Source organism: Symphalangus syndactylus, chromosome 11 (genome assembly GCF_028878055.3).
Source record: "Symphalangus syndactylus isolate Jambi chromosome 11, NHGRI_mSymSyn1-v2.1_pri, whole genome shotgun sequence".
Taxonomy (NCBI): Eukaryota; Metazoa; Chordata; class Mammalia; order Primates; family Hylobatidae; genus Symphalangus; species Symphalangus syndactylus.
Genome location: NC_072433.2, coordinates 129,534,557 through 129,558,116, shown reverse-complemented (window position 1 = coordinate 129,558,116; position 23,560 = coordinate 129,534,557). Strand labels below are relative to the sequence as shown.

The following is a 23,560-nucleotide window of genomic DNA, read 5'->3' as shown; positions in this document are numbered from 1 at the left end:
ACCGCCGCGCACGCGCACTCGGGGCTGGCCAGCGCGCTGGGGACGCAGGGGGTGGGGGCGGGTCTCAGACGGCTCCGCCCCCGGCGCGTGCGCGGATCACGTGAGGGCGCGGCGCGGCAGCAGCTGCGGCGGCTGAGACGGGGGCGGCGGCCGCGCGGGTCTGGCGGGACCGGTTTGGAGGGCTTTGCCGCCCTGAAGGTACTGCGGCCCCCGTGCCCTGGGCGCCCTCTCGCGGCCCTTCCGCCCCACACCCCTTCTCGGTCCCCTCAGCACCAGCGGCTGCTCGGCCCGACCCCTCTGAGCTCTCACCACGCCCCCCAGGCCCTGGGCCCCCTCCGCGGCATCCGGCCCCGAAGCCCCTTGGCGCCCCTGACCCCAGGAAATCTTCGTCCCTCCCTCCCGTGAGACTCCTTCCTTCAGACCAAACACCCCCAGCCCCGCCCCTTCACATCTCAGAGCCCCCCCCTTCCCCCGGCTCCATCCTCACGCCCCCCGCCGCGGCGCTGCACCCCTGTAGTTTCCCTTCCCCCGGGCCTTGCCCCCCGAACCCCGTTGTCGCCGGCGCGTGCCCTGCCCTCCCTGCAGCCCCTCACCCGGCTCCTCCCCCGAGCGGCCCCAGCAGTCGCCTCCTTTGTCGGTGCTTCTTTATTCTCCTTTCTAAACGATTTGGTTTGAGTTGTTGTTGCCGTGTTTTTCAAAAATGGAAATATGCAGCGGTCGTGGGTTCAGCCAGGATTTCCGAGTTTGCTCGTGTTGACTGGGCCTTGCCAGGTGCTGGAGGGGAAGGGCTGGGAAGACGAACCAGGCAGGTCCCTGTTCTGAACGTGCCACCCAGACGCAGCCCCAGAAACCAGATCCCTGCAGCGCCCCTGGGCGATCCCAGCAGGATGTGTACAGGTGACTGCGAGGCAGTCGGGGGGTCTCACAGTGGGCTCCCTGGCCAGGACTCTGCGCCTTGCTACACCTCCATCTGAATTGCAGGTAGCCCCTTTCTGAGTTGTGGGGTTTTGGGTGTGCTACTTTACATCTGTAAGCTTCACTTTCCCCATCTATAAACGGGAGAGTTTGACTGCGCTTTATAAGGTTAATGAGAGAATAAAGTGAGACAGTAGGAATAAAGCACTTAGCAGAGCCTTTTGCATAAAGTGAACTCTCAATTTTACTCTGACCGCCACAGATACCCAGTAGCTAACATCAAACACAATAATTGTGGCTAATAGCTTAGATTTGTTGAACACTCATGGACCGGCGCTGTTCTGATTGCTTTCTATGGACCACCTCATTTTATTGCTCTTGTAGTTCTTAGGCAAGAACTGTTACCGCTTTGGTAAGAGGTGATGTGAGCAACGTGCAGAGGCAAAGTAACTTCATTCGGGACACACAGCTCTTAAATGGAGAGCTGGATTCCAACCCAGGCAGGCTCCTTTGAGAGTGTGTGTGTGTGTGATTGATTGATTGAGACAGTCTGGCTCTATCGCCCGCCATCTCAGCTCCTGCTACCTCCGCCCCCCAACCCCCACCCCGGGCCCAAGTGATTCTTGTGCCTCAGCCTTCCGAGTAGCTGGGATTACAGGCACGTTCTACCACACCCAGCTAATTGTTTTTTTTTTTTTTTTTTTAAGTAGGGACGGGGTTTCCCTGTGTTGGTCAGGGTAGTCTTGAACTCCTGGCCTCAAGTGATCCGCCCGCCTTGGCCTCCCAAAGTTCCGGGATTGCAGACATGAGCCACTGTACCCGGCTTTTAATCACTGCAGGAATATTCCAGGGGAAGAGAATTGAACAAATTGGTGCTACTTGTTTTTAAAGTAGGTTTTTAAAAATCGAAATGAAATACACATGACATAAAATTTATCGTTTTAGCCATTTTACAGTGTATAACTCAGTAGTTCTTGCTATAGTCACAATGCTATGCAACCATCACCAGTAACTAATTCCAGAACATTTAATCACCTACAAAAGAAACCCCAACCCTATTAACAGTCATACCTCTTTTCTCCCCCTGTCCCTCAGCAGCCCTAATTTATCTTCTATCTCTATGGATTTGCCTACGCTGAACATTTCATACAAGTGGAAACATACAACATACGGCCTTTTGTATTTGGTTTCTGTCCTTTAGCATAATGTTTTAAAAGCTTATCCATGTTGTAGTATGTATCAGTACTTCATGCTTTTTTATGGCTGAATAATACTACTTTGTGTGGATAACACCACATTTTGCCTATTCATTCTTTTGTTGATGGACATTTTGTTTGTTTCTGCCTTCTGGCAGTTGTGAGTAGGCCACTGTGAACATGCAAGTAGGAGTTTTTATGTGAGCAAAAGTTTCTAATGATCTTCGGTATCTGCCTAGGAGTGGGGTACTCTGAATATTTTAATTCTTATTGCATAAATACAGACATGACAGTGAAGAGTATTGGATCTTGGATGAGAATCCAGGTTTCTAATTCCATGTTGCTGCTCTTTAGGCTCAGCTTCATTGTGCATCTAGCCCTATACCAAAAATTGGCAGTGAAGGTAAAGACATCCCAAAAAGTCATGATACACCAATGCTAACTTTGTCAGAGTGCTGACGCAGAGTATGAAAAGCTTCTTAAGTTTTTTTCTCAAGAGTGAAATTTGAGCTTTGAACACAAAGCAGTATTGGATTCTGTTTATTAAATAAAATTGTCTACAGCAGCATGTTAGGTGCTGAGGAGGAATATTAAAAATGTGTGAGATCCGGCTGGTCGCATCCCAGTACTTTGGGAGGCCAAAGTGGGCGGATCACAAGGTCAGGAGTTCAAGACCAGCCTGGCCAATATGGTGAAACCCCATCTCTACTAAAAAAATAAAATAAAAAATAAATTAAAAAAATTAGCCAGGCGTGGTGGCGCATGCCTGTACTCCCAGTTACTTGGGAGGCTGAGGCAGAAGAATCGCTTGAACTTGGAAGGTGGAGGTTGCAGTGAGCTAAGATCGTGCCATTGCACTCCAGCCTGGGCGACAGAGCGAGACTGTCTCAAAAAAAAAAAAAAAAAAGATGTGTGAGATCCCAGCCTCACACCATCACAAAACGCCAGGAGGATTAAAGACTTAAACTGATAAAGCGAAAGTGTAAAATTTCTAGAAAATAATTCAAAAAAATTTCTTCGTGACCTGAGGCTAAGGAGGGATTTCTGAAATAAACCCTAAAGCAGAAAGATTGATACATTTGTCTATTTCAAAATTAACACATTCAGCTGGGTGCAGTGGCTCCCACCTGTAATCCCAGCACTTTGGGAGGCCAAGGCAGGTGAATGGTTTGAGCTTACCAGTTGGAGACCAGCCTGGGTAACATGAAGAAACCCCATCTCTACAAAAAAAAAAAAAAAAAAAAAATTAACCGGGCTTGGTGGTACATGCCTATGTCCCAGCTACTTGAGATGCTGAGGTGGGAGCATGATTTGAGCCCGGAAGGCAGAGGTTGCAGTGAGCTGTGATCATGCCACTGCACATCAGCCTGGGCAATAGAGCCAGACCTTGTCTCAGTAATAATAATAACACATTTAATTCATCAAAGACACTATAATGAGACACAAAACATACAGAGAGCTAGTATCTAGAATATTTAAAGAATTGTTAGAATTCTGAGAGAAAAAAAGGAAAGGAAAAAGATAGGAACGGGCATTTCATAGATTACAAAACACAGAAAGCACATACATATAAAAAGGACTGCAGCCTTATTAGTAACCAGGGAAATGTAAATTAAAACCATAATGAGATACCATTTCACAGCCACCCTGTTGGCAGAAGGTGAAGCTTTGGACGCTACCAGCCAGTGACACTGAGGAGTAGCACGAACCTGCTGCTGGCAGGAGTGTGAGTGGGTTCTGCCACTTTGCAAAAGCATTTGGCAGCGGAATGCATGTGGCCCAGCAGTTAAACCATGGGCAAATCCCTCTGCGAACTCTTTCACAGGTGTGCATGAGATGGGGACAAGTGCTCCCTGCAGTGCTGTTCCTAACTGTAAATTCAAAACCAGCAGAAACAGTGCACATGCCTAGCACCAGCAGCAGGGGGACTTGTGTATCGCGGTGTATCTGAACCAGCAGCAGGGGGATATGTGAACTGCGGTGCATCAGAACCGTGAGATACTGTGCAGCTGCAGAGGAGGATGGACTGCAGCTGCAGGGGCATGGATGAGTCTCGGGAATAATGTTGAGTGAAAGAAATAAGTCACCAAAGGGTCCATGCCGTGTGGTTCCTTTATGTGAGCTTCAAAACCAGGCGAAACTTAGCGGTACTCTTACTGTTTCAGAATATATGCTTGGGGTATACAGTTGTTTTGTTAAAAGAGTCAGGGAGTGACTACCCCAGAATTTAGGAGAGAGGCTGCCTCCAGGATAGAGGAGGGGCTGTAATCAGAGGAACAGCGTACAGGACTTCCACGACACTGGTTTTGTTAAGTAGGCTGGTGGCTAAGTGGCTGTTTTATTATTCTTTGAACTGTGCATAATAGGTTTTACATACTTTTGTATATATTTAAACATTTTTGCTAGGTGCGGTGGCTCACACCTGTCATCCCAGCACTTTGGGAGGCCGAGGTGGGTGGATCACTTGAGGTCAGGAGTTCAAGACCAGCCTGACCAACATGATGAAACCCCATCTCTACTAAAAATACAAAAATTAGCTGGGCCAGGTGGCCGGCGCCTGTAGTCCCAGCTACTTGGGAGGCTGAGGCAGGAGAATCGCTTGAACCCAGGAGGCGGAGGTTGCAGTGAGCAGAAATTGCACCATTGCACTCCAGCCTGGAAGACAGAACAAGACTCTGTCTAAAAACAAAAATTTCTTTTAGTTACAGAAAAATTCATTTTCTATACATCTCCTGCCCTCCAGAGGCCTGTGCTCTCCTTGGACAACCAAGAAACCAAGATATAAGCAAGTTGAGTGTTTAAATAGAATCCAAAGCAGTGTGTGCTAGGTGCCACATGGGTAAGAGAGGTGGAGAGGAATTCAGAGGTGGGGGCAGTGCCACGGTCTGGGAAGGGAAGGGACAGGAAGGGAAGTTTCTCCCCAGGGCTGACATGTTGTTGGTGCTTGTCAGGAATTGATTGAACCGAGGAGAAGGCATGGGACTTGAAAGGTCAGGAAGAACAGAGGATTTGGAGTACTGAGTACAAGACAGATTCACAGTCTGAAAAAAAGTAACGTTTCTTTGAAAAAATGTTTTCAATGAAAACAGCCATAGCCTTGGAGCCTTACTGAAATGCTGGACAATCCCAGCTGGTGAGGAGGAGGATCGCAGGTCTACCCTGGTCAGTCGAAGATGGCAGGAATCTCTGAGACTTTCTGGCTCCTGAATACACATAGTGGTTTTGGCTTAAGGGAGGTTGCAGAGTTTTCAGCTTGTGTCTTCGCTGTCCTGAAAGCTGAACTGACTATTCATCCATCCCTTCCTCCCACTGTTTATCCTTATCCCCTGTGGCTGATGTAACAAATTGCCACAAAGGTAGTGGCTTAAATGACACGGATGTCTCTTCCTTCTGGAGATGGGAATCTGAAATCATTCTGACTGGGCTAAAGTCAAGGTGTCAGCAGGGCTGTGTTCCTCTAGAGGCTCCAGGGGAGAATCCTTTTCCTTGCCTCTGCCAGCTTCTAGAGGCCGCCCCCAGTCCTTCACTGGTGACCCACCCCTCTCTCCGTAATCAAAACCAGCAGCACAGAGCACCCTCAACTCGAGCTCTCTCTGACCTCTCCCTCAGCACAGAGCACCCTCAGCTCGAGCTCTCTCTGACCTCTCCCTGTGTAGTCACATTGCTGTCTGTCTTTGATCTTCCTGCCCCCCTTACAAGGACACATGATGACATTGGACCCACCCTCCCCAGCTCAGAGTCCTTAACTCAGTCACATCTACAGAGTCCCTTTTGCCACATAAGGTAACGTATTTACAGGGTCGGGGGATTAGGCTGTAGATGTCCCTGGAGGCCATTACTGTGCCCACCACAGTGTCATTCGCTAATGCTTTGATTGTCTTTTTTTCCATCCCCCTTGGTTTGTCTTCTTTAAAACCCTGGCCAGCCTGCCTTGTGTTCTTTTACCACCCGCCCCACTTCACACGCATTTGGATAGCTTGGTGATGTCCATGTTTCACCCAAGACTTTCCTCCCAGAACTCTTGGTCCGTGAAGGTTTTTGTATTTGATTTGATTGCCTTTTACACTGCTAGGTGGAGTCCCCTTCACTGTGGAGTGGGATCATGTTACAGGCCACAGCGGTGGTGCTTTGAAGAGGTGACTTTGCTCCTTGCAGTTTTGACCATAATTATGCCATGACGCTTTTGTAATTGTAAGTTTCCTGTAGGCTTTTGATGACTCTTGCCCTGTAGAAGTAGAAAATTCTTAAAAGATAATAGGGAATTGCTCTTCTTTTTCTAGTTTGGGGACAGTTCTGGTTTGTTTTGTTCACAGATGTTTTAGTTTTCTGCAGAGATGAGAAAAGAAAGCTTAAAATTTTTTTTAAATTATTTTATATTTTTCCACCTTCATCGAAGTATAATTGACAAATAACATTATATAAATTTAAGGTGTACAATATGATTTGATATATGTATACTTTGTGAAATGATCACCACGACCAAATTAGTTAACACATTCATCACCTCAGTTACTTTTTTATTTCTTTATAGTGAGAACACCTGAAATCTACCCTCTAAGCAGATTTTAAGCCTACAGTTTGATATTACTCACTGCAGTCACTGTACTGTGCATTAGATCTCCAGACGTATGCATTTTATAATTGAAAGTTTGTACCCCTTTGACCGAAACTTCCCAGCCATGCCCCCACCTCTAGCAACCACCATTCTACTCTCTGTTTAAGAAAATAAACTTTAGAATAATTTTTTGCAGGTAGATTGTACAGGAATCAGAATTTTACTGTGTTTTAGTATTGCTTTCCACACCAAGGGTTTCTCTAGGTTGTAGGCTGCCTTAGTTGGTTTTGAGCTGCTATAACAAAATACCATGAACTGGGTGGCTTGGAAACAGCAAACACTTACTTTTCGCAGTTTGGGAGGCTGAATTGTCCAAGATCAAGGTGGTGGAGCCCTCATTATCTCATCGACTCCCAAAGGCCCTCCCTTCTAAACCATCACCTGGGGGGTTAAGATTCAAGACAAGAATTAGGGAGTGGGGCCGAACTCTCAGACCATAGCACAGGTTAATAGCTTTCACTGATCAAGCCACAAAACAGTAACTACTCAAATACCTCAAGCAACTTTGACGAGGTTTGATATCTACATATGCCTTAGTGGACTTCCAGGCTTAAATGTGTGATAAATTCCTTTGAAAGTTTCATGAGAGGCTATGAGCTTTTGAAATTTGGTGGCTTTGGGGAAAGTACTGATTTCTTTTGTCATGAGAAAAATGTTATTTTCTGTCATGTACAGAAGAGTGGGGAAGCAGATCGAGAGGACGGAATGAGTTTTAATTTGCAATTCTCTAACATTTTTGGCCCATCAGGGTGTGAGCGAATGTGTGAAGTGTCTGGCGAGGGAAAACTCAGCAGAGGCCACAGAGCCTTTGCTCTCCGTGTGGCCCTCCTTCATCCCCAGCTGGGTGACCAGGGCTCAGGAGCCCCGCTCCTCCCCTGCTGCATCACATTCCCAAACAAGCCCCACCAGCTCCCTCCCTTGGTGCTCAAGGAGGAGGTCCATGCACTCTAGTCTGGCGTGAAGGCATCTGCAGTCTGCCTCTCCCAGTCTCCTTCACGCCTGTGCACCTGCACACATGGGGCATCACACAGGACAGGACAGCCTGTGCTGTCCACTCGGGGGACTTCCTAGTGTTTCCTGAGTGGGCCAGACCCTTGATGGTGCCGAGCCTTTCTCCGTGGGCCTGGGCCCGGGAGGCCCCTTCACTCCTCTCTGCCCAGAAATTCTGCTCACACTTCAAGACCCATTTCATCCCGGTGGCGTCCTTCCCACCTCACGTTGCAGTTGCTCGGTTTATCTTTCTCTGACTTCTGTGTGTACTGGGTGGCACGGAGTCCTGATTTATTCATGATGGTGTCCTCAGTCTCTGACGCTTTGTATTTTTCATTGCTGTTCTAGAAGTTTGGTTTTCCATGTAGATCTGGAGAGACTGTAGGACCAGTGACCGTGTGTGTTTAGGCCTCATCGCTGTGTTGTTTACTATCCATTCCTAAATTGGCATTTGAATGTATCAGTCTTCTGTGGGTTTTGTGGATGTGAGTCAGATCTCTTTGTCTTGACTGCCTCTAAGGAATGAAAAACTTTTGTTTCTGTCCACCAAGGCTGAGGACCAGACCTTGAATGCCATCAGCCCCCCGATGCTCTGTGATTTTTAAAATTTACATAGCAACAATCATATTAACACACGTTGAAGGTACTTGCGCATGATGGCGCTCCCCTGGCAAGACGTGAGGGGTGTCTAGTGGGGGCGTTGAGAAGCTGGGCCGTCATGGGCTTGAAGCCCCTCAGCCCCAGGTTCCTGTACTCACCTCTGCAGTGGGTGCATCTCCTCTGCTGGCCTGAGTGGGAGGTCCCTGGTGGGTTTAGCACACAAGCTTTTCTTTCTGTAAAGGATAAAAGGAATTTGTGGGTGGTCCATTCCTGAGCTGGGGGCTGAGCGCTGGACAGGAAAAGACTGCCTGTGAGCTGCAGCCACAGACATGGTGGTGTTGAGCTTCTTTGTGCCAGGAATTGTGGACGGTGCTGGAGAAACAGAGAGGAGTAGAATTTGGCCTCTGCCCTGGAGGACTGTAGCCTGCTGGGGTGGTCAGAGACAGAGCAGTTGCAACGCGGTGTGTGTGGTGGAGGAGAGGGAAAATGTGGACCAGGGGTTTCCTTTCATTTCCTCCTTAAAGCACCTGACCCACTCACAGCCTAGGGGGGCTGCCCCCAAACACTGTAGCACGACTTCCTCCCTGCCACCCTGCCAGGAGATTAGACAGGTGGTGGACACCTGAACTAAGGTGGGCCAGCCAGAATCCCTGCCAGGAATTTGGAAAGAGAGGCCAGGGCAGCCTGTGGCAATGTGGATGTTTCCAGGGAACGCTGCAGGTGGAGCTGAAGAAGGGGTGTGCAGAGCGAGGCAGCAGGAGGCCCAGGTGAAACCCAGATAGGCACCAGGCAGAGAAAGGCACCGAGGGCAGCTGTGGCTGCTCTCTTCCCCGACGCAGGCCTGGTGCCTGGGTGGTGTTTCCCCAAGGACCTCTGGGATTGGAATGGGCTTTTGTCCCATTTGATGAAATGTTCCCTAAGAAAAAAGGCATAGGAAAAGGGGGGCACCCTCCAGCTGTGCCTGAGGACACGTGGACTGTGCCCCCAGCAGACGCCTGGCGCTTATTCTGAGAGGAGGGTACTTGCTGCTTAGTACGTGGTTTGCTGCCTGTACAGAGATTCATGGCGTAAGAATTTTTGTGTTTTCTTAATTTTTGAGCACTTGGATGTTAGTTTAATACAAAGTTTTCCCAGCTGAACTATGAGGAAAAGGAAAGGCATTTGTTTCTTGTTGGTTTTATTCACAGATTGGCCTTAAGAGAAGGACAGAGCCGCATACTGCTGACAGCCCAGAACTGGCAGAGAGAAGGTAAGAGACCCCAGGGCAGGGAACGACCACAGCAGAAAAACCGGGGTCCCCTTTGTGGTCAGGTGCCTTTTGCTAGACATTTACTTCAAAAAGTTTCAGATTCTTGAAAAAAATCGGGCTTAAGGAGGAAACTTCCATCTGTGTGAGTTCCCTCCATAAGGCATGCCTGACCTCCTTTTTGTAGTGAGAGCCTTACTCTATACGCTTGGAGCAACTGATTTCCCCACAAATACTGCTTTGGCTACAACCCATTGATCTTGATATGTAGTGTCTATTATTTCTTTCTTTCCTCTTTTTTTTTTTCTTCTTTTTTGAGACAGAGTATCCCTCTGTCATCCAGGCTGGAGTGTAGTGGCATGATCTCCACTCACTGCAAGCTCTGCCTCCCTGGTTCACGCCATTCTCCTGCCTCAGCCTCCCAAGTAGCTGGGACTACAGGCGCCCACCACCACGCCCTGCTAATTTTTTGTATTTTTAGTAGAGATGGGGTTTCACCGTGTTAGCCAGGATGGTTTTGATCTCCTGACCTCGTGATCCGCCCGTCTCGACCTCCCGAAGTGCTGGGATTACAGGCGTAAGCCACCGTGGCTGGCCTGTAGTGTCTATTTTTTCACTGAAAACACTGTTTTAACAGCCTAGATGTATGCCTACCTGTTATTAGAAGAATAAAGTTAATATTCCAAGTGTCTAGGTGTCTTTAGTCATAGCTTGTTATTCCCAATTTTATTACGTTTTCCTTGAGAGGTCCTGGTACATACAGGTAATTAAGGTAATTACATACAGGTAATTAAGGTAATTACATACAGGTAATTACATAGAGGTAATTGTTTTTGCATTTACTTTCCTCATGGCCTTGTGTTTGATCAGTTAAGACAAAAGGCACACACACGTTTTATGAGTTATTTCCGGAACTCACAATTTTGGATGGTCTAACATAGAATCTCGGTTGTTTTTGTTTGTTCGTTTTTTGGGGTTTTTTTTGAGATGGAGTCTAACTCTGTCGCCCAAGCTGGAGTGCAGTGGTGCAATCTTGGCTCACCGTTACCTCCGCCTGCTTGATTCAAGTGATTCTCCTTCCTCAGCCACCCAAGCTGGGCATTCACCACCACACCTGGCTAATTTTTGTATTTTTAATAGAGATTGAGTTTCACCATGTTGGCCAGGCTGGTCTTGAACTCCTGACCTCAAGTGATCTGCCCACCTTGGCCTCCCAAAGTGCTGGGATTACAGGCATGAGCCACCGTCCCTGACTGGAATGTCAGTTTTTAATGTTTTTTAGGATATTAATGTTTTGGGCATGTCTTTGGGAGTCCAATAATTATGACTGTTGAAGGGCTACAGCCAGTGTGAAAACTCTGGTACCGTGCCCGTCATCAGCATATCCAGCAGCAGGAGCATTGTGGGAGGGGTGGTGGTGCGGCTTCCTCTCATGCAGATCTGGAAACAGGCATGCTCTTTCGCTACACCGAAGGGGGGCCCTGACTTTGAATATATTTCAAAGGATTGTCAGTCAAAGGATTTGGGAGCAGTAAGGGGTATTGGTGACTGCTGTATGGAAGATTGCTCAGAAAAAAGAAAGAGTTTGTTGAACTAGACAGCTCATATTTTAGGTGATCTCAGCCAGTCTGGTTCATAAAGAAAAATTAACCCAAAGGAGCATTTATTTTAGTTGTTTTTAGCTGAAGTATTTGGTTTTATGTACTTAGTCAAATTTAAAATGTTTCCTTTTCATGATGAACTTTGGTATTCTCATTGTGGGAGGTGAGTTTCTGTGCACAGAGCCCCGGTGGACAGCATTTTACCTGTAGGGAATAAAGGGGCCCAACTTTTAATTTGAGGAAAACTTTTTTGTTTGTTTGTTTGTTTGTTTGTTTTGAGATGGAATCTCACTCTGTCGCCCAGGCTGGAGTGCAGTGGCGTGATCTCAGCTCACTGTAACCTGCTCCTCCCGGGTTCGAGCGGTTCTCTGCCTCGGCCTCCCAAGTAGCTGGGATTAAACGTGCCCACCACCATGCCCAGCTAATGTTTGTATTTTTAGTAGAGACGGGGTTTCACCGTCTTGGCCAGACTGGTCTTGAACTCCTGACCATCCGCCTTGGCCTCCCAAAGTGCTGGGATTATAGGCATGAGCCACTGCCCCCGGCCGAGGAAAACATTTTTTAAACTTAATGCCACATTAGCTTAATTTGGTAAGTTAATATAGTAGCAATATCAACTTAATATGGTACCAGTATGAAACTTTCTTTTTTTGAGAGATTGTTTCCTTATTGTAGGGCATGTAGGAATCCTACTGCTTCTCCGTTTCTTCAGTTTTCAGTCATATTTTTTGTGTATGTTTTCTTGATTTGTAATTCACAGTACACATTTATATATATTTATTCAGCAGTTTTAAAATTTTTTTATATGCCTTTTATCACAATATGGTGCCATTCTTGTATGTGTTCCATTTCAGTGGTTCATTTGTTTTCTTCTGCTTGGTTCCGTTTTTACTCTGCAAAACTTGGTTGAGCTCAGATTACACTGCAGTGGAGTAGGAGGGAATTCACCCATTCTTTCTCAAACTTAGGCTAATTTATGCAGCTATTGTTGGGTATTTTCTTAGTTTCCAGACTTTTTTTTTTTTTCTGTTTTAAAGGGATTTCTTCAAAAGTGGCCACCCCCAGAAGTTTTATATTTCTTTTTCTTTTGGGTTAAAATCATGTTCTTTTTAGAATATAAGCTGTGTCCTTGAGTTTGTGTATATCTGAGTTCCCTGTAATTTAAGTGTAGTCTATTGCAGTTGTTTTGATATTTTTTCTTTCTCAGGATGCACACAGTTGGTTTAGCCTGATATGAAGTCCACTCACTTGGTCTGTGGCCAGGCCCCCACGTGCCTGGTCTTTGTCCGTTTCTGCAGGGTTATCTCTGATTGCAGGCACACACCTACCAGATTATGTGGCATTTTACATTATTTTGTTAAATGTGTGTGTCTTCACCTAGGGACGGTCATTTAGTTCATCTGTGAATCCTTTGAATCACAGTACGTAGAACATAGTGGGTGCTTAGTATATACTTGCTATGTGGACACTCACCAGAGTTGTGTTGGACTTTTCTTTCTTCAAATGTAAGAGACCAGGCAACATAATGGTTACAAATTAAGTTAGAAGATAGAGGAGTGCTCACTCTATTGTCATTTGAGAAGACATTTTTCCAAGCTTGGAGGGTATCTCTTTAAAAAAAAAAATTTTTTTTTTAATTGATATAAAGGTTTTTGAAAGCTGAGTTTTGTTTCCAGTGGATTGTAAGCTTTTGAGGCCAAGGCCATGTGTTAGTGCCACCTCTGTTTCATCTCCTTTGTCCCTACACAGGTAGTAGGTCCTCCGTACTTGCTGATTATGAATAAAGCAAAGAAATGCATGTACCTCTGCTGTATGAATTAGAAGCTTTGTGTTTATTATTATTAGACTAGGAGCATGTTTCAGGCGCAGAGCATATTGTGTTTATCTCTGTAGCCACAGCATGTAGTGTAGTACCTGAATTTTAGTGGGAATTTGGTAACTTCTGGTAGTTATGTTGATTAGTCTCCTTGGAAGAAAGTAACTTTATAAGCTTCAGATGTTAAATGGTGAGGTCATAAATTGACTGAATCTCCAGGTGTGGTGGCTCACACCTGTAATCCCAGCACTTTGGGAGGCCAAGGGTGGCGGAACACCTGAGGTCAGGAGTTCGAAACCATCCTGGCCAACATGGTGAAACCCCCGTCTCTACTAAAAATAAAAAATTAGCCAGGTGTAGTGGCACGTGCCTGTAGTCCCAGCTACTTGGGAGGCTGAGGCAGGAGAATCGCTTGAACCTGGGAGGTGGAGGTTGCAGTGAGCCAAGATCAGACCACTGCACTCCAGCCTGGGCAACAGAGTGAGACTCTGTCAGATAGATAGATAGATAGATAGACAGATAGATAGACAGACTGAAACCATGCACCACGTGCATTTGAAAAGTTATTGTTATTTGAACGTACAATTGACAAGATCTGATGCCCTCAGCTGTATGTCTTCACTCAGACTGTGTATGTTCCTTTAATTTATTAACCAAAGAGGCTCTCTCTGTTTCCCTCTCCCTGCAGGTTGCCATGGCTGCTGTTGACAGTTTCTACCTCTTGTACAGGGAAATCGCCAGGTCTTGCAATTGCTATATGGAAGCTCTAGCTTTGGTTGGAGCCTGGTATACGGCCAGAAAAAGCATCACTGTCATCTGTGACTTTTACAGCCTGATCAGGCTGCATTTTATCCCCCGCCTGGGGAGCAGAGCAGACTTGATTAAGCAGTATGGAAGATGGGCCGTTGTCAGTGGTAACCTACTTTATAATCAAAATAATCTTTTCTGTGAAGTCGGATGCATTATTCAAGGAGCTATTGAATTTAATGTCGTGTTTTTATGGGAACATACTGGTAAAAAAAAAATAAAACTTATGGCTCCTGCCATGATTGTGTTCACATTTTCTTACTGCTCTCATCTTAGGAAGAACTTGCCTCATGACTGGTATCCTTCCTATTCTGCTCTCTCCTGTTCCCAGGCCTCCTCCAGACCCACTTCCTACTGCTTGCTTTTCGTTTTTGTTCTCTGTTTTAAAATTGTCTTAAAACTGTCACCACTTTCAGAAATGCTTCACCTATTTTGAATTTCATTTTAATTTATGAAGATTTCCCAGAAAAGCACCTCCTACCTCTCATTCAAGCCAGATGGTAGTTTGAAAACAAATTCCTACTGTGTCTCCTAATCAATATGGTGAATGTAAAATACCTCCCTGTCCGTGTGTCAGGATGTCTGGAAGAGTGTTTAGCACGTGCCCTTCACATTCCTGATTCAGCAACAGTGTCCTTGACTCGTAGATACTAGCACCGACTTGATTTCTAGTGTGAATTTTTCTCTGACTAAACCTGACCAGGGGTACTTCGGGTCCACTTTAAGGGTCACACGGTGAAATGCGCATGCTCACTTTTCCTGACTTGCATCCTAGGTGCAACGGATGGGATTGGAAAAGCCTACGCTGAAGAGTTAGCAAGCCGAGGTCTCAATATCATCCTGATTAGTCGCAACGAGGAGAAGTTGCAGATTGTTGCTAAAGACATAGCCGACACGTACAAAGTAGAAACTGATATTATAGTTGCGGACTTCAGCAGCGGCCGTGAGATCTACCTTCCAATTCGAGAAGCCCTGAAGGACAAAGACATTGGCATCTTGGTAAATAACGTGGGTGTGTTTTATCCCTACCCGCAGTATTTCACTCAGCTCTCCGAGGACAAGCTCTGGGACATCATAAATGTGAACATTGCCGCTGCTAGTTTGATGGTCCATGTCGTGTTACCGGGAATGGTGGAGAGAAAGAAAGGTGCCATCGTCACGATCTCTTCTGGCTCCTGCTGCAAACCCACTCCTCAGCTGGCTGCATTTTCTGCTTCTAAGGTCAGATATTACTTACTGGAAGATGAAATCCTAATGCCACAGAACATTTATTAACAATTGTTTGGTGTGATTTGTTGAACTCTTTGTCGGCAACTCGCATTTGCTTATCCTGTATTTTTTCCTGAATTGATAATAAGCAAGTCTTTTTTTCTCCTGAATTTTCAAGTTCTCCCAGAATTAAAAGTCTTTTCCTCTCCTCTGTCTCAACAGGCTTATTTAGACCACTTCAGCAGAGCCTTGCAGTATGAATATGCCTCTAAAGGAATCTTTGTACAGAGTCTAATCCCTTTCTATGTAGCCACCAGCATGACAGCACCCAGCAGCTTTCTGCACAGGTGCTCGTGGTTGGTGCCTTCGCCAAAAGTCTATGCACATCATGCTGTTTCTACTCTTGGGATTTCCAAAAGGACCACAGGATACTGGTCCCATTCTATTCAGGTAGGAGTGTGCTTCAGGTCTCATAATTAGACTAAAGCATCATGAACCTATCTCAGTGATACAGAGAAATCTGATTAAAGCCTAAGATGAGAATTGTAAATTCTGACTCTTAAGCCTGACACTTAATAATTTTGGTTAAGACGCTAAATTTTCTTTTTTGTTTTTTGTTGTTGTTTTTTTTTTTTTGACACAGAGTCTGGCTCTGTCATCCAGGCTGGAGTACAGTGGTGCGATCTCCGCTCACTGCAAGCTCCGCCTCCCAGGTTCATGCCATTCTCCTGCCTCAGCGTCCCGAGTAGCTGGGACTACAGGCGCCCACCACCACGCCCAGCTAATTTTTTTTATTTTTGGTAGAGACGGGGTTTCACCATGTTAGCCAGGATGGTCTCGATCTCCTGACCTCGTGATCCGCCAGCCTCAGCCTCCCAAAGTGCTGGGATTACAGGCGTGAGCCACTGTGCCCTACCAAAGACGCTAAATTTTCTTTTGTGAGATTATTACATTAAGAATTTTCAAAAGTTCAATCTTTGTGGTACCTTAAAGTGAAGTATACTACTTTGGCTGGTGTGTGGTGACTCACATCTGTAATCCCAGCACTTTGGGAGGCTGAGGTGGGTGGATCAGCTAAGGTCAGGAGGTCGAGACCAGCCTGGCCAATATGGTGAAACCCTGTCTCTACTAAAAATACAAAAATTAGCTAGGCTTAGTGGTGTGTGCGTGTAGTCCCAGCTACTTGGGAGGCTGAGGCAGGAGAATCGCTTGAACCTGGGAGGCGGAGGTTGCAGTGAGCCAAGATCACGCTACTGCACTCCAGCCTAGGCGACAGAGCAAGGCTCTGTTGCCAAAAAAAAAAAAAAAAAAAAAAAGAAGAAATATGCTGTTGTGAGTGGATGTTAGGACTATAAAAATACTAAGTATTTACATGGGAATTTCAAAGTAAAAGATTTTAGTACTGCTTGAGGGTTACCTCTCAGTGAAAAATATAATCCAAAAAAACCACAAAACCACAAGATAGGGCTATATTTCATGTCACCATTTTATCAAATAATATCTCCATATAGTCTTAGACTAATTTTTTCAAGAAGCATAGAATTTTTATTTTAAGCTTATTGTTTAGGCGTGACAAAGGATTGGTACCTTTTACTACTTTAGAAAGTAACTTTCTTAGATATTTGAAATTGTGATCGTAAGTATTAATATGAGAATGCATAATTATTTATTACAATATATTTGAGTTCCTTTATCTGGTGTAGTAAAGAGACGTGCCCTAGTTTAGAATTTTTGTTTGTTTGTTTGTTTGTTTGTTTGAGATAGAGTTCCGTTGTTGTTGCCTAGGCTGGAGTGTAATGGTGCGATCTTGGCTCACTGCAACCTCCACCTCTTGGGTTCAAGCGATTCGCCTGCCTCAGCCTCCGGAGTAGCTGGGATTACAGGTGCGTGCCACCACGCCTGGCTAATTTTTGTATTTTTAGTAGAGACGGAGTTTCACCATGTTGGTCAGGCTGGTCTCGAACTCCTGACCTCAGGTGATCCACCCGCCTCAGCCTCCCAAAGTGCTGGGATTACAAGCGTGAGCTGGCCAGGCACGGTGGCTGAAGCCTGTAATCCTAGCACTTTGGGAGGCCAAGGCGTGCGGATCACGAGGTCAGGAGATCGAGACCATCCTGACTAACACCGTGAAACCCCGTCTTTATTAAAAATACAAAAAAATTAGCTGGGCATGGTGGTGGGCGCCTGTAGTCCCAGCTACTCAGGAGGCTCAGGCAGGAGAATGGCGTGAACCCGGGAGGCAGAGCTTACAATGAGCCGAGATCGCACCACTGCGCTCCAGCCTGGGCAACAGAGCAAGACTCCATCTCACACGCACACAAAAAAAAGTACAAGCGTGAGCCACCGCACCTGGTCCGAATTTTTTTTTTTTTTAAATATTCAGAGTTTTCTTAATTACCAAACAGATATTTTTGGGACTATTTGCATAAAGAGTATTAGATTTACCACTACCAAATAAACATATAAGTATATCAACAGTTAATTATTACTTTTATGAAAAGTGAGAGATTAATAAGAAGCAGTTTTGGTCAGGCATGGTGGTGGCTCACGTCTCTAATCCCAGCAGTTTGGGAGGCTGAGGCTGGTGAATCACCTGAGGTCAGGAGTTCGAGACCAGCCTTGCCAACATGGTGAAACCCCATATCTACTAAAAATACAAAAATTAACTGGTCATGGTGGTGCATGCCTGTAGTCCCAGCTACCTGGGAGTCTGAGGCAGGAGAATCGCTTGAACCTAGGAGGCGGAGGTGGCAGTGAGCCGATCACGCCACTGTACTCCAGCCTGGGTGACAGAGCTAGACTCTATCTCAAAAAAAAAAAAAAAGAAGCAGTTTTATTTAAGTAGTTCTTTCCAGGTCCTTTAATTACTTGAGAAAAGCAGAGAAACCTAAAAAGTAGTCTTAGAAGTCACTGACCATAAAATTTTTTTAGAAATAAAGATATGATGAGGATCAGGTTTAGATGCAGTAGATATTTTGACTGTGTTTATAAACACGAACATTTTACTCAAAATTAAGTTTTGTTAACATTGATAAACTTTCCTTGAGAATGTATTTTTCTGCTAAGAAATTCTGTTAAGCTGATTTAATTCCTGGAGTAGTTTTCCGTATAAACTTGTTAAAACTTTCTGTTTTCATTTTATGTTACTCAAATTATTTTCAACACTATCATTTTTTATTTCCAATTTTACATCAAAGATTTGACTCATCCTTTGTTGTTTTGTCCGTGGCATATTTCTCTGGTAGCTTTTGCTGCCGTGATTTTGTTCAGAGAGCGCGTGAGTGTGTGTGTATGTGTGTGTGGGTGTGGGTGTGTCTTCCCTGGAGAGTAACCTGTGTCCATTTATTGACAAGAGGATTGAATGACCTCTGTTATCATTCATCAGTTCAGTTCAAGACTAGAATGTCAGTATTTGCCAAGGGCCTGTCTGTCTCTTCTCTTTCATATACACAGTATTAGAACTTCCATTCGGTTGTGAACAAATCTGTTAGAGGAGTGTGGGCTTTTTCCACCTCAGCACTGTTGGCATTGAGAGTGCACAATTCCTTGTCATGGGGAGCGTCCTGTGTATTCTGGGATGTTGAACAGCGTCCTGGGCCTCCACCCACTAGATCCCAGTAGCATCCACTCCCGGTGTGACAACCAAATATGTTTTCAGACATTGCCCTATGTCTGCTGCTCGCGCAAAGGCCCTGAGTGAGACCCTGAAGCAGAGCAACATCGGCAGGACTCCCTCCTCTGGTTCCCTGAGCCTCCCTCATCATAGGTCAAGATACCATTCCAAGGTCCTGGTGTTTCTGACCTGTTTTCTTGTTGAACTTTGTTCCATACTACCCCTCAAGCCCCAGTTTTCTCATAGAGTACTAACCATGTGTGCGTCTGTCTGTTCCAACTGATTTATTCCTATAATGATTTTGTGGTGTGTTTTTGTTTTGTTTTGTTTTGTTTTTGAGAAAGAGTCTCGCTCTGTTGCCCAGGCTGGAGTGCAGTGGCGCGATCTCGGCTCACTGCAAGCTCCGCCTCCCAGGTTCACACCATTCTCCTGCCTCAGCCTCCCGAGTAGCTGGGACTACAGGCTCCTGCCACCATATCTGGCTAATTTTTTGTATTTTTATTAGAGATGGGGTTTCACCCTGTTAGCCAAGATGGTCTCGATCTCCTGACCTCGTGATCCACCCTCCTCGGCCTCCCAAAGTGTTGGGATTACAGGCATGAGCCGCTGCGCCTGGCCGATTTTGTGGTTCTCAACCAGTGAACATTCTGTTCATATCACATTAAGTAAAGATAGAATTGTATTTACATGCAGGACAGTCCAGCCTCATTACAGAAAGTAGAGTAGGTGCGTAGTGGTCATGTTTCTATTCCATCTAGAATCTAGGGTAAGATCTTAGGCAAAAATAGGTATTCAATACAGTAGTGCCTGGGAGCTTTTTCCTTTGTTGTATTTAATGTGATTGGTGGCTATTTGTTGTGACTTGTGGGTATTTGTTGTGACTGATGGGTATTTGTTGTGATTGATTGGTGGGTATTTGTTGTGACTTGTGGGTATTTGTTGTGACTGATGGGTATTTGTTGTGATTGATTGGTGGGTATTTGTTGTGACTGGTGGGTATTTGTTGTGATTGGTGGGTATTTGTTGTGATTGGTGGGTATTTGTTATGATTGACTGGTGGGTATTTGTTGTGATTGAAGGATATTTGTTGTGACTGGTGGATATTTGTTGTGATTGATTGGTGGGTATTGTGATTGATTGGTGGGTATTTGTTGTGATTGATTGGTGGGTATTGTGATTGATTGGTGGGTATTTGTTGTGATTGGTGGGTATTTGTTGTGATTGATTGGTGGTTATTTGTTGTGATTGGTGGGTTTCATGTGCTGGTCTGTGTACTTGTTCCTTCAGTGTTGATTTTGGCTTCTAACCTTACAACCTTTTTCTCTTTCATTTTTAGTTTCTTTTTGCACAGTATATGCCTGAATGGCTCTGGGTGTGGGGAGCAAATATTCTCAACCGTTCACTACGTAAGGAGGCCTTATCCTGCACAGCCTGAGTCTGGATGGCCACTTGAGAAGTTTTGCCAACTCCTGGGAACCTCGGTATTCTGACATTTGGAAAAACACATTTAATTTATCTCCTGTGTTTTATTGCTGATTATTCAGCATACTGTTGATTCGTCATTTGCAAAGCAGACATAATACTGTCAGAGTGCTGTGAAAAACCTCAAGGGTATGTGGATGGCACAGGATCAATAATGCCTGAGGCTGTTTGAAGACATCTACATTTCAGTGCTTTTTCCCTAAACTGTTCAAAGTTACACTTTTCTGTTGTTCTAGAGCCACAGCAGTCTAATACTGAAATATAATGTGATTTGTCAGCTCTTCTAATTTCAGGTATTGTTTTTTAAGGGAAATTGACCATTTCACTAGAGGAGTTGTGCTGGTTTTTAAATGTGCATCAAGAAAGACTACTGAAAAGTATTATTTTATAACTAAGATTGCTGGTACTATTAGGAAAAATCTGTGTGTATTGCATAGCTCTAGCTGTTTGACTGTCTGTAATGAAAATGCTGCGCTTCAGCTGGTGTTTCATTAGAGAACCATGTGTGTGCGTGTGTGTGTGTGTGTGTGGTGTCTTTGAGCAACTTTATTTATGGTTACCATACTTTTAAAACGATTTTTTGTCAGGATGACTTAATGTGGAATCTTATAGGGTATTAAAACAATCTAGATTATTCCTTTTCATCCTAAATAAGCTTACCAAATTTCATGTGTTGGTTTGCCATGAATAATATTACTTCCTACATTATATTTTTGTTTTGTTTTTTCAAATCTGCTGTGGAATGAACTTATTCCTAGATGTGGATATGTAAGAGAAACCTGTAGTCATCTTTTGATTTATAAGGCAATTCTTGTGGATGAATAGTGATTTCTCAGCCTCTGACCCATTTTATAACTGAAATTTAGCCCTTTAGAGCTTGTTATATCTGGTTTTCCTACGTTTTTCTATGTAATATTATTCCATTCCAGTAGCATTGTTGATAGAAATAATAAGTATTTATGGAATAGTAAAATATGGACAAATTGTGTGTGTGACATATCTGTCAAAATAAGTTAGAAGCTTATTCTTGGTTTGTGTAATGAATTTATGTATTGTAGTGAATACCTTTATTGGTGTGAAGATAATCATGCACAAACCCTCACAATATGCGTTAACATTGAAACTTATGAAATGTCCTTAGTTTGGGTCGTGTAAATCCAACCATTTTTGAGGACCATGTACCTAGTGCTTTGAAAACTGTAAGTCACTATATGAATATGACAATATGTGCACATTTAAAATTCAGAGCTCGGCATTGTGATACTGATGGAGAAGCTAGTAGATTGGTTAAAAGTCTGGACTTCTGTGGCATTTTTTTCGTGATGTGATAATCTATCATAAGCAGACCTAAGCACAGTTTTATGGACACAATTTTGCCCATGACATTGCCAATAGGATTTCCAGATGTGACTTGCACTCAGAAGATTAGTGGTCAACTTCAGAAGCTCTTCCACACTTAGATCATGTCTTCAGAACTTAGATGTGAAAGTCTATACACTGGGAGATGCTGTGAGCCCCAAGGTTTTGATGGAGTTAGCTTGGAATCCTCGACTTCATGCCACATTGACGTGAACTTTGATGTATAATAAGCAGCAGAAACTTCATGTGAGAATATTGTCAGGTAGTTATATGTAAGGTTACGTGGTCCAGTAATGTCTTAGACTGATAAATTAGGTATGGAATCAGAATCAGTGTTATGTGATTTGAATAGGTGAACACACCTTGTCAGTGATGATGTAAAATTCTCTCCTTGGCAGGACATGGGCAAACATGCTGATTGGTGCAAATGTGGTGCAGAGCTGTCCATAGCTGCAGTGAAAGATGAAGAGCAAGACCTTCTCTAGGTTTTCTAGCTTTCATTAAATGTATTTTTTTCCCCAGAGCTAATTTGAAAGTTGATTGGACCACTGTGGATAGGGTCTCATTAAGAATGTGGGAAATAGGGTCCGAGCGCGGTGGCTCACGCCTGTAATCCCAGCAGTTTGGAAGGCCAAAGCAGGTGGATTGCTTGATCCCAGGAGTTCGAGACCAGCCTGGGCAACACTTCCTGTCTCTACAAAAAATACAAAAATTAGCCAGGCATGGTGGTGCATGCCTGTAGTCTCAGCTACTTGGGAGGCTGAGGCAGGAGAATTTTTTGAGCCCAGGATGCGGAGGTTGAAGTGAGCCAAGATCGTGCCACTGCACTCCAGCCTTGAGACGGAGCGAGACCCTGTCTCAAAAAAAAAAACAAAAACAAAAAACAAAAAACATGGGAAATATGGACCTTTGAAAGTTAATCTGTGAATTGAAAGTTTAACAATAAAAGTAGTTGTTTCGGTTTCCTTTGGAAGAGTTTTGTACCAGATGTTTGTAATTTGGTTGTAATTTGGAATGAGAGAATTTTTTTTTTCTTAGGTGTGATTGCAAGAAATTAACTTATGAACAACAGTGGTCATAACTGATTAAAAGCTGACACATCGGTAACAAAATTGTTTATAACTATGTGCCTAGTCTTTGGAAGCTACTGGGTTGACTTCTGGAGCTCTTTCTCTTGGTAGGTTGAGTAAGGTGAAGATTGATTTGATCATGGAATTGGGCTGTGTGTGGAGATCATTGGTGATTTTTTTCCATGAGCCATTTCAGTCTTCAAGCTAGATTGTAATGGATTCAAAAAAGAGTGGGAAGAAGAAAAAAAGGAGGAGAGCAGATAGAGAAGCTCCTGGGAGACTTTCCTGTGTTTTCCTAACCTCAATTACTTAAAATCTAATCACATTTGGGAACCAGATGGTTAGGTGGTTATGTCCTCAAAACCTATTCCAGTCAATCTATGTCTCAGTCTTAGTATTGGCTTGTGTGTTATTTATCTTTTTAAAGATTCATGTATGTTTAATGAGTATAAAGCCAAGCACAGGACAGTCGTGAATTCAGTAGAAATATTCTGTGTAATTCCTGGCCGGGTGCAGTGGCTCACGCCTGTAATACCAGCACTTTGTGAAGCCAAGGCGGGCGGATCATGAGGTCAGGAGTTTGAGACCAGCCTGACCAACGTGGTGAAACCTCGTCTCTACTAAAAATACTAAAATTAGCCAGGTGTGGTGGTGCGCCCCTGTAATGCCAGCTGCTCAGGAGGCTGAGGCAGGAAAATCACTTGAACCCGGGAGGTGGAGGTTGCAGTGAGCGAGATCGCACCATGACACTCCAGCCTGGGAGACAGAGCAAAACTTTGTCTCAAAAGAAAAAAAAAAGAAATATTCTGTGTAATTCCTATGGTGAGACTGAGAGGGAAGGGAGGCGGCTCTAGAACCCGCTCTGGAACACGCACAAATAGAACTTCCACTTCCACAGCAAGCCCCCTGCGAGGGCTATGTGCTCTGCCCAGCCCCGCACAGTGCCACTGTTGAGGGCGGGATGAGGGTGCTGCAGGTATGGAGCCAGGTGCTCCAGGGGGAGAGGGTGGGCAGGCTCATGGCCTTCACGTGGCGTGACGT

The 23,560-nt window shown here is 44.7% G+C and overlaps 1 protein-coding gene across 1 annotated transcript; it reads left to right on the top strand.

The window, feature by feature from the left end:
- The first annotated feature begins 57 nt into the window (after window positions 1–57).
- On the top strand, window positions 58–22,422 carry HSDL1 (hydroxysteroid dehydrogenase like 1). The gene is made up of 6 exons (XM_055299736.2): window positions 58–198; window positions 9,504–9,565; window positions 13,668–13,893; window positions 14,562–15,007; window positions 15,218–15,445; window positions 19,945–22,422. The coding sequence occupies exons 3-6, from the start codon at window positions 13,674–13,676 to the stop codon at window positions 20,041–20,043; spliced, it is 993 nt and encodes a 330-aa protein (XP_055155711.1). The 5' UTR covers window positions 58–198; window positions 9,504–9,565; window positions 13,668–13,673; the 3' UTR covers window positions 20,044–22,422.
- Window positions 22,423–23,560: the final 1,138 nt, after the last annotated feature.

What these genes read in the sequence shown, in the direction of transcription:
- HSDL1 (XM_055299736.2), top strand. Translation starts at nt 13,674, where the DNA reads ATGGCTGCTGTTGACAGTTTCTACCTCTTGTACAGGGAAATCGCCAGG. An exon ending in CTGCATTTTCTGCTTCTAAG is followed by an intron (nt 15,008 to 15,217) that starts GTCAGATATTAC and finishes CTGTCTCAACAG; the next exon opens with GCTTATTTAGACCACTTCAG. An exon ending in ACTGGTCCCATTCTATTCAG is followed by an intron (nt 15,446 to 19,944) that starts GTAGGAGTGTGC and finishes TTTCATTTTTAG; the next exon opens with TTTCTTTTTGCACAGTATAT.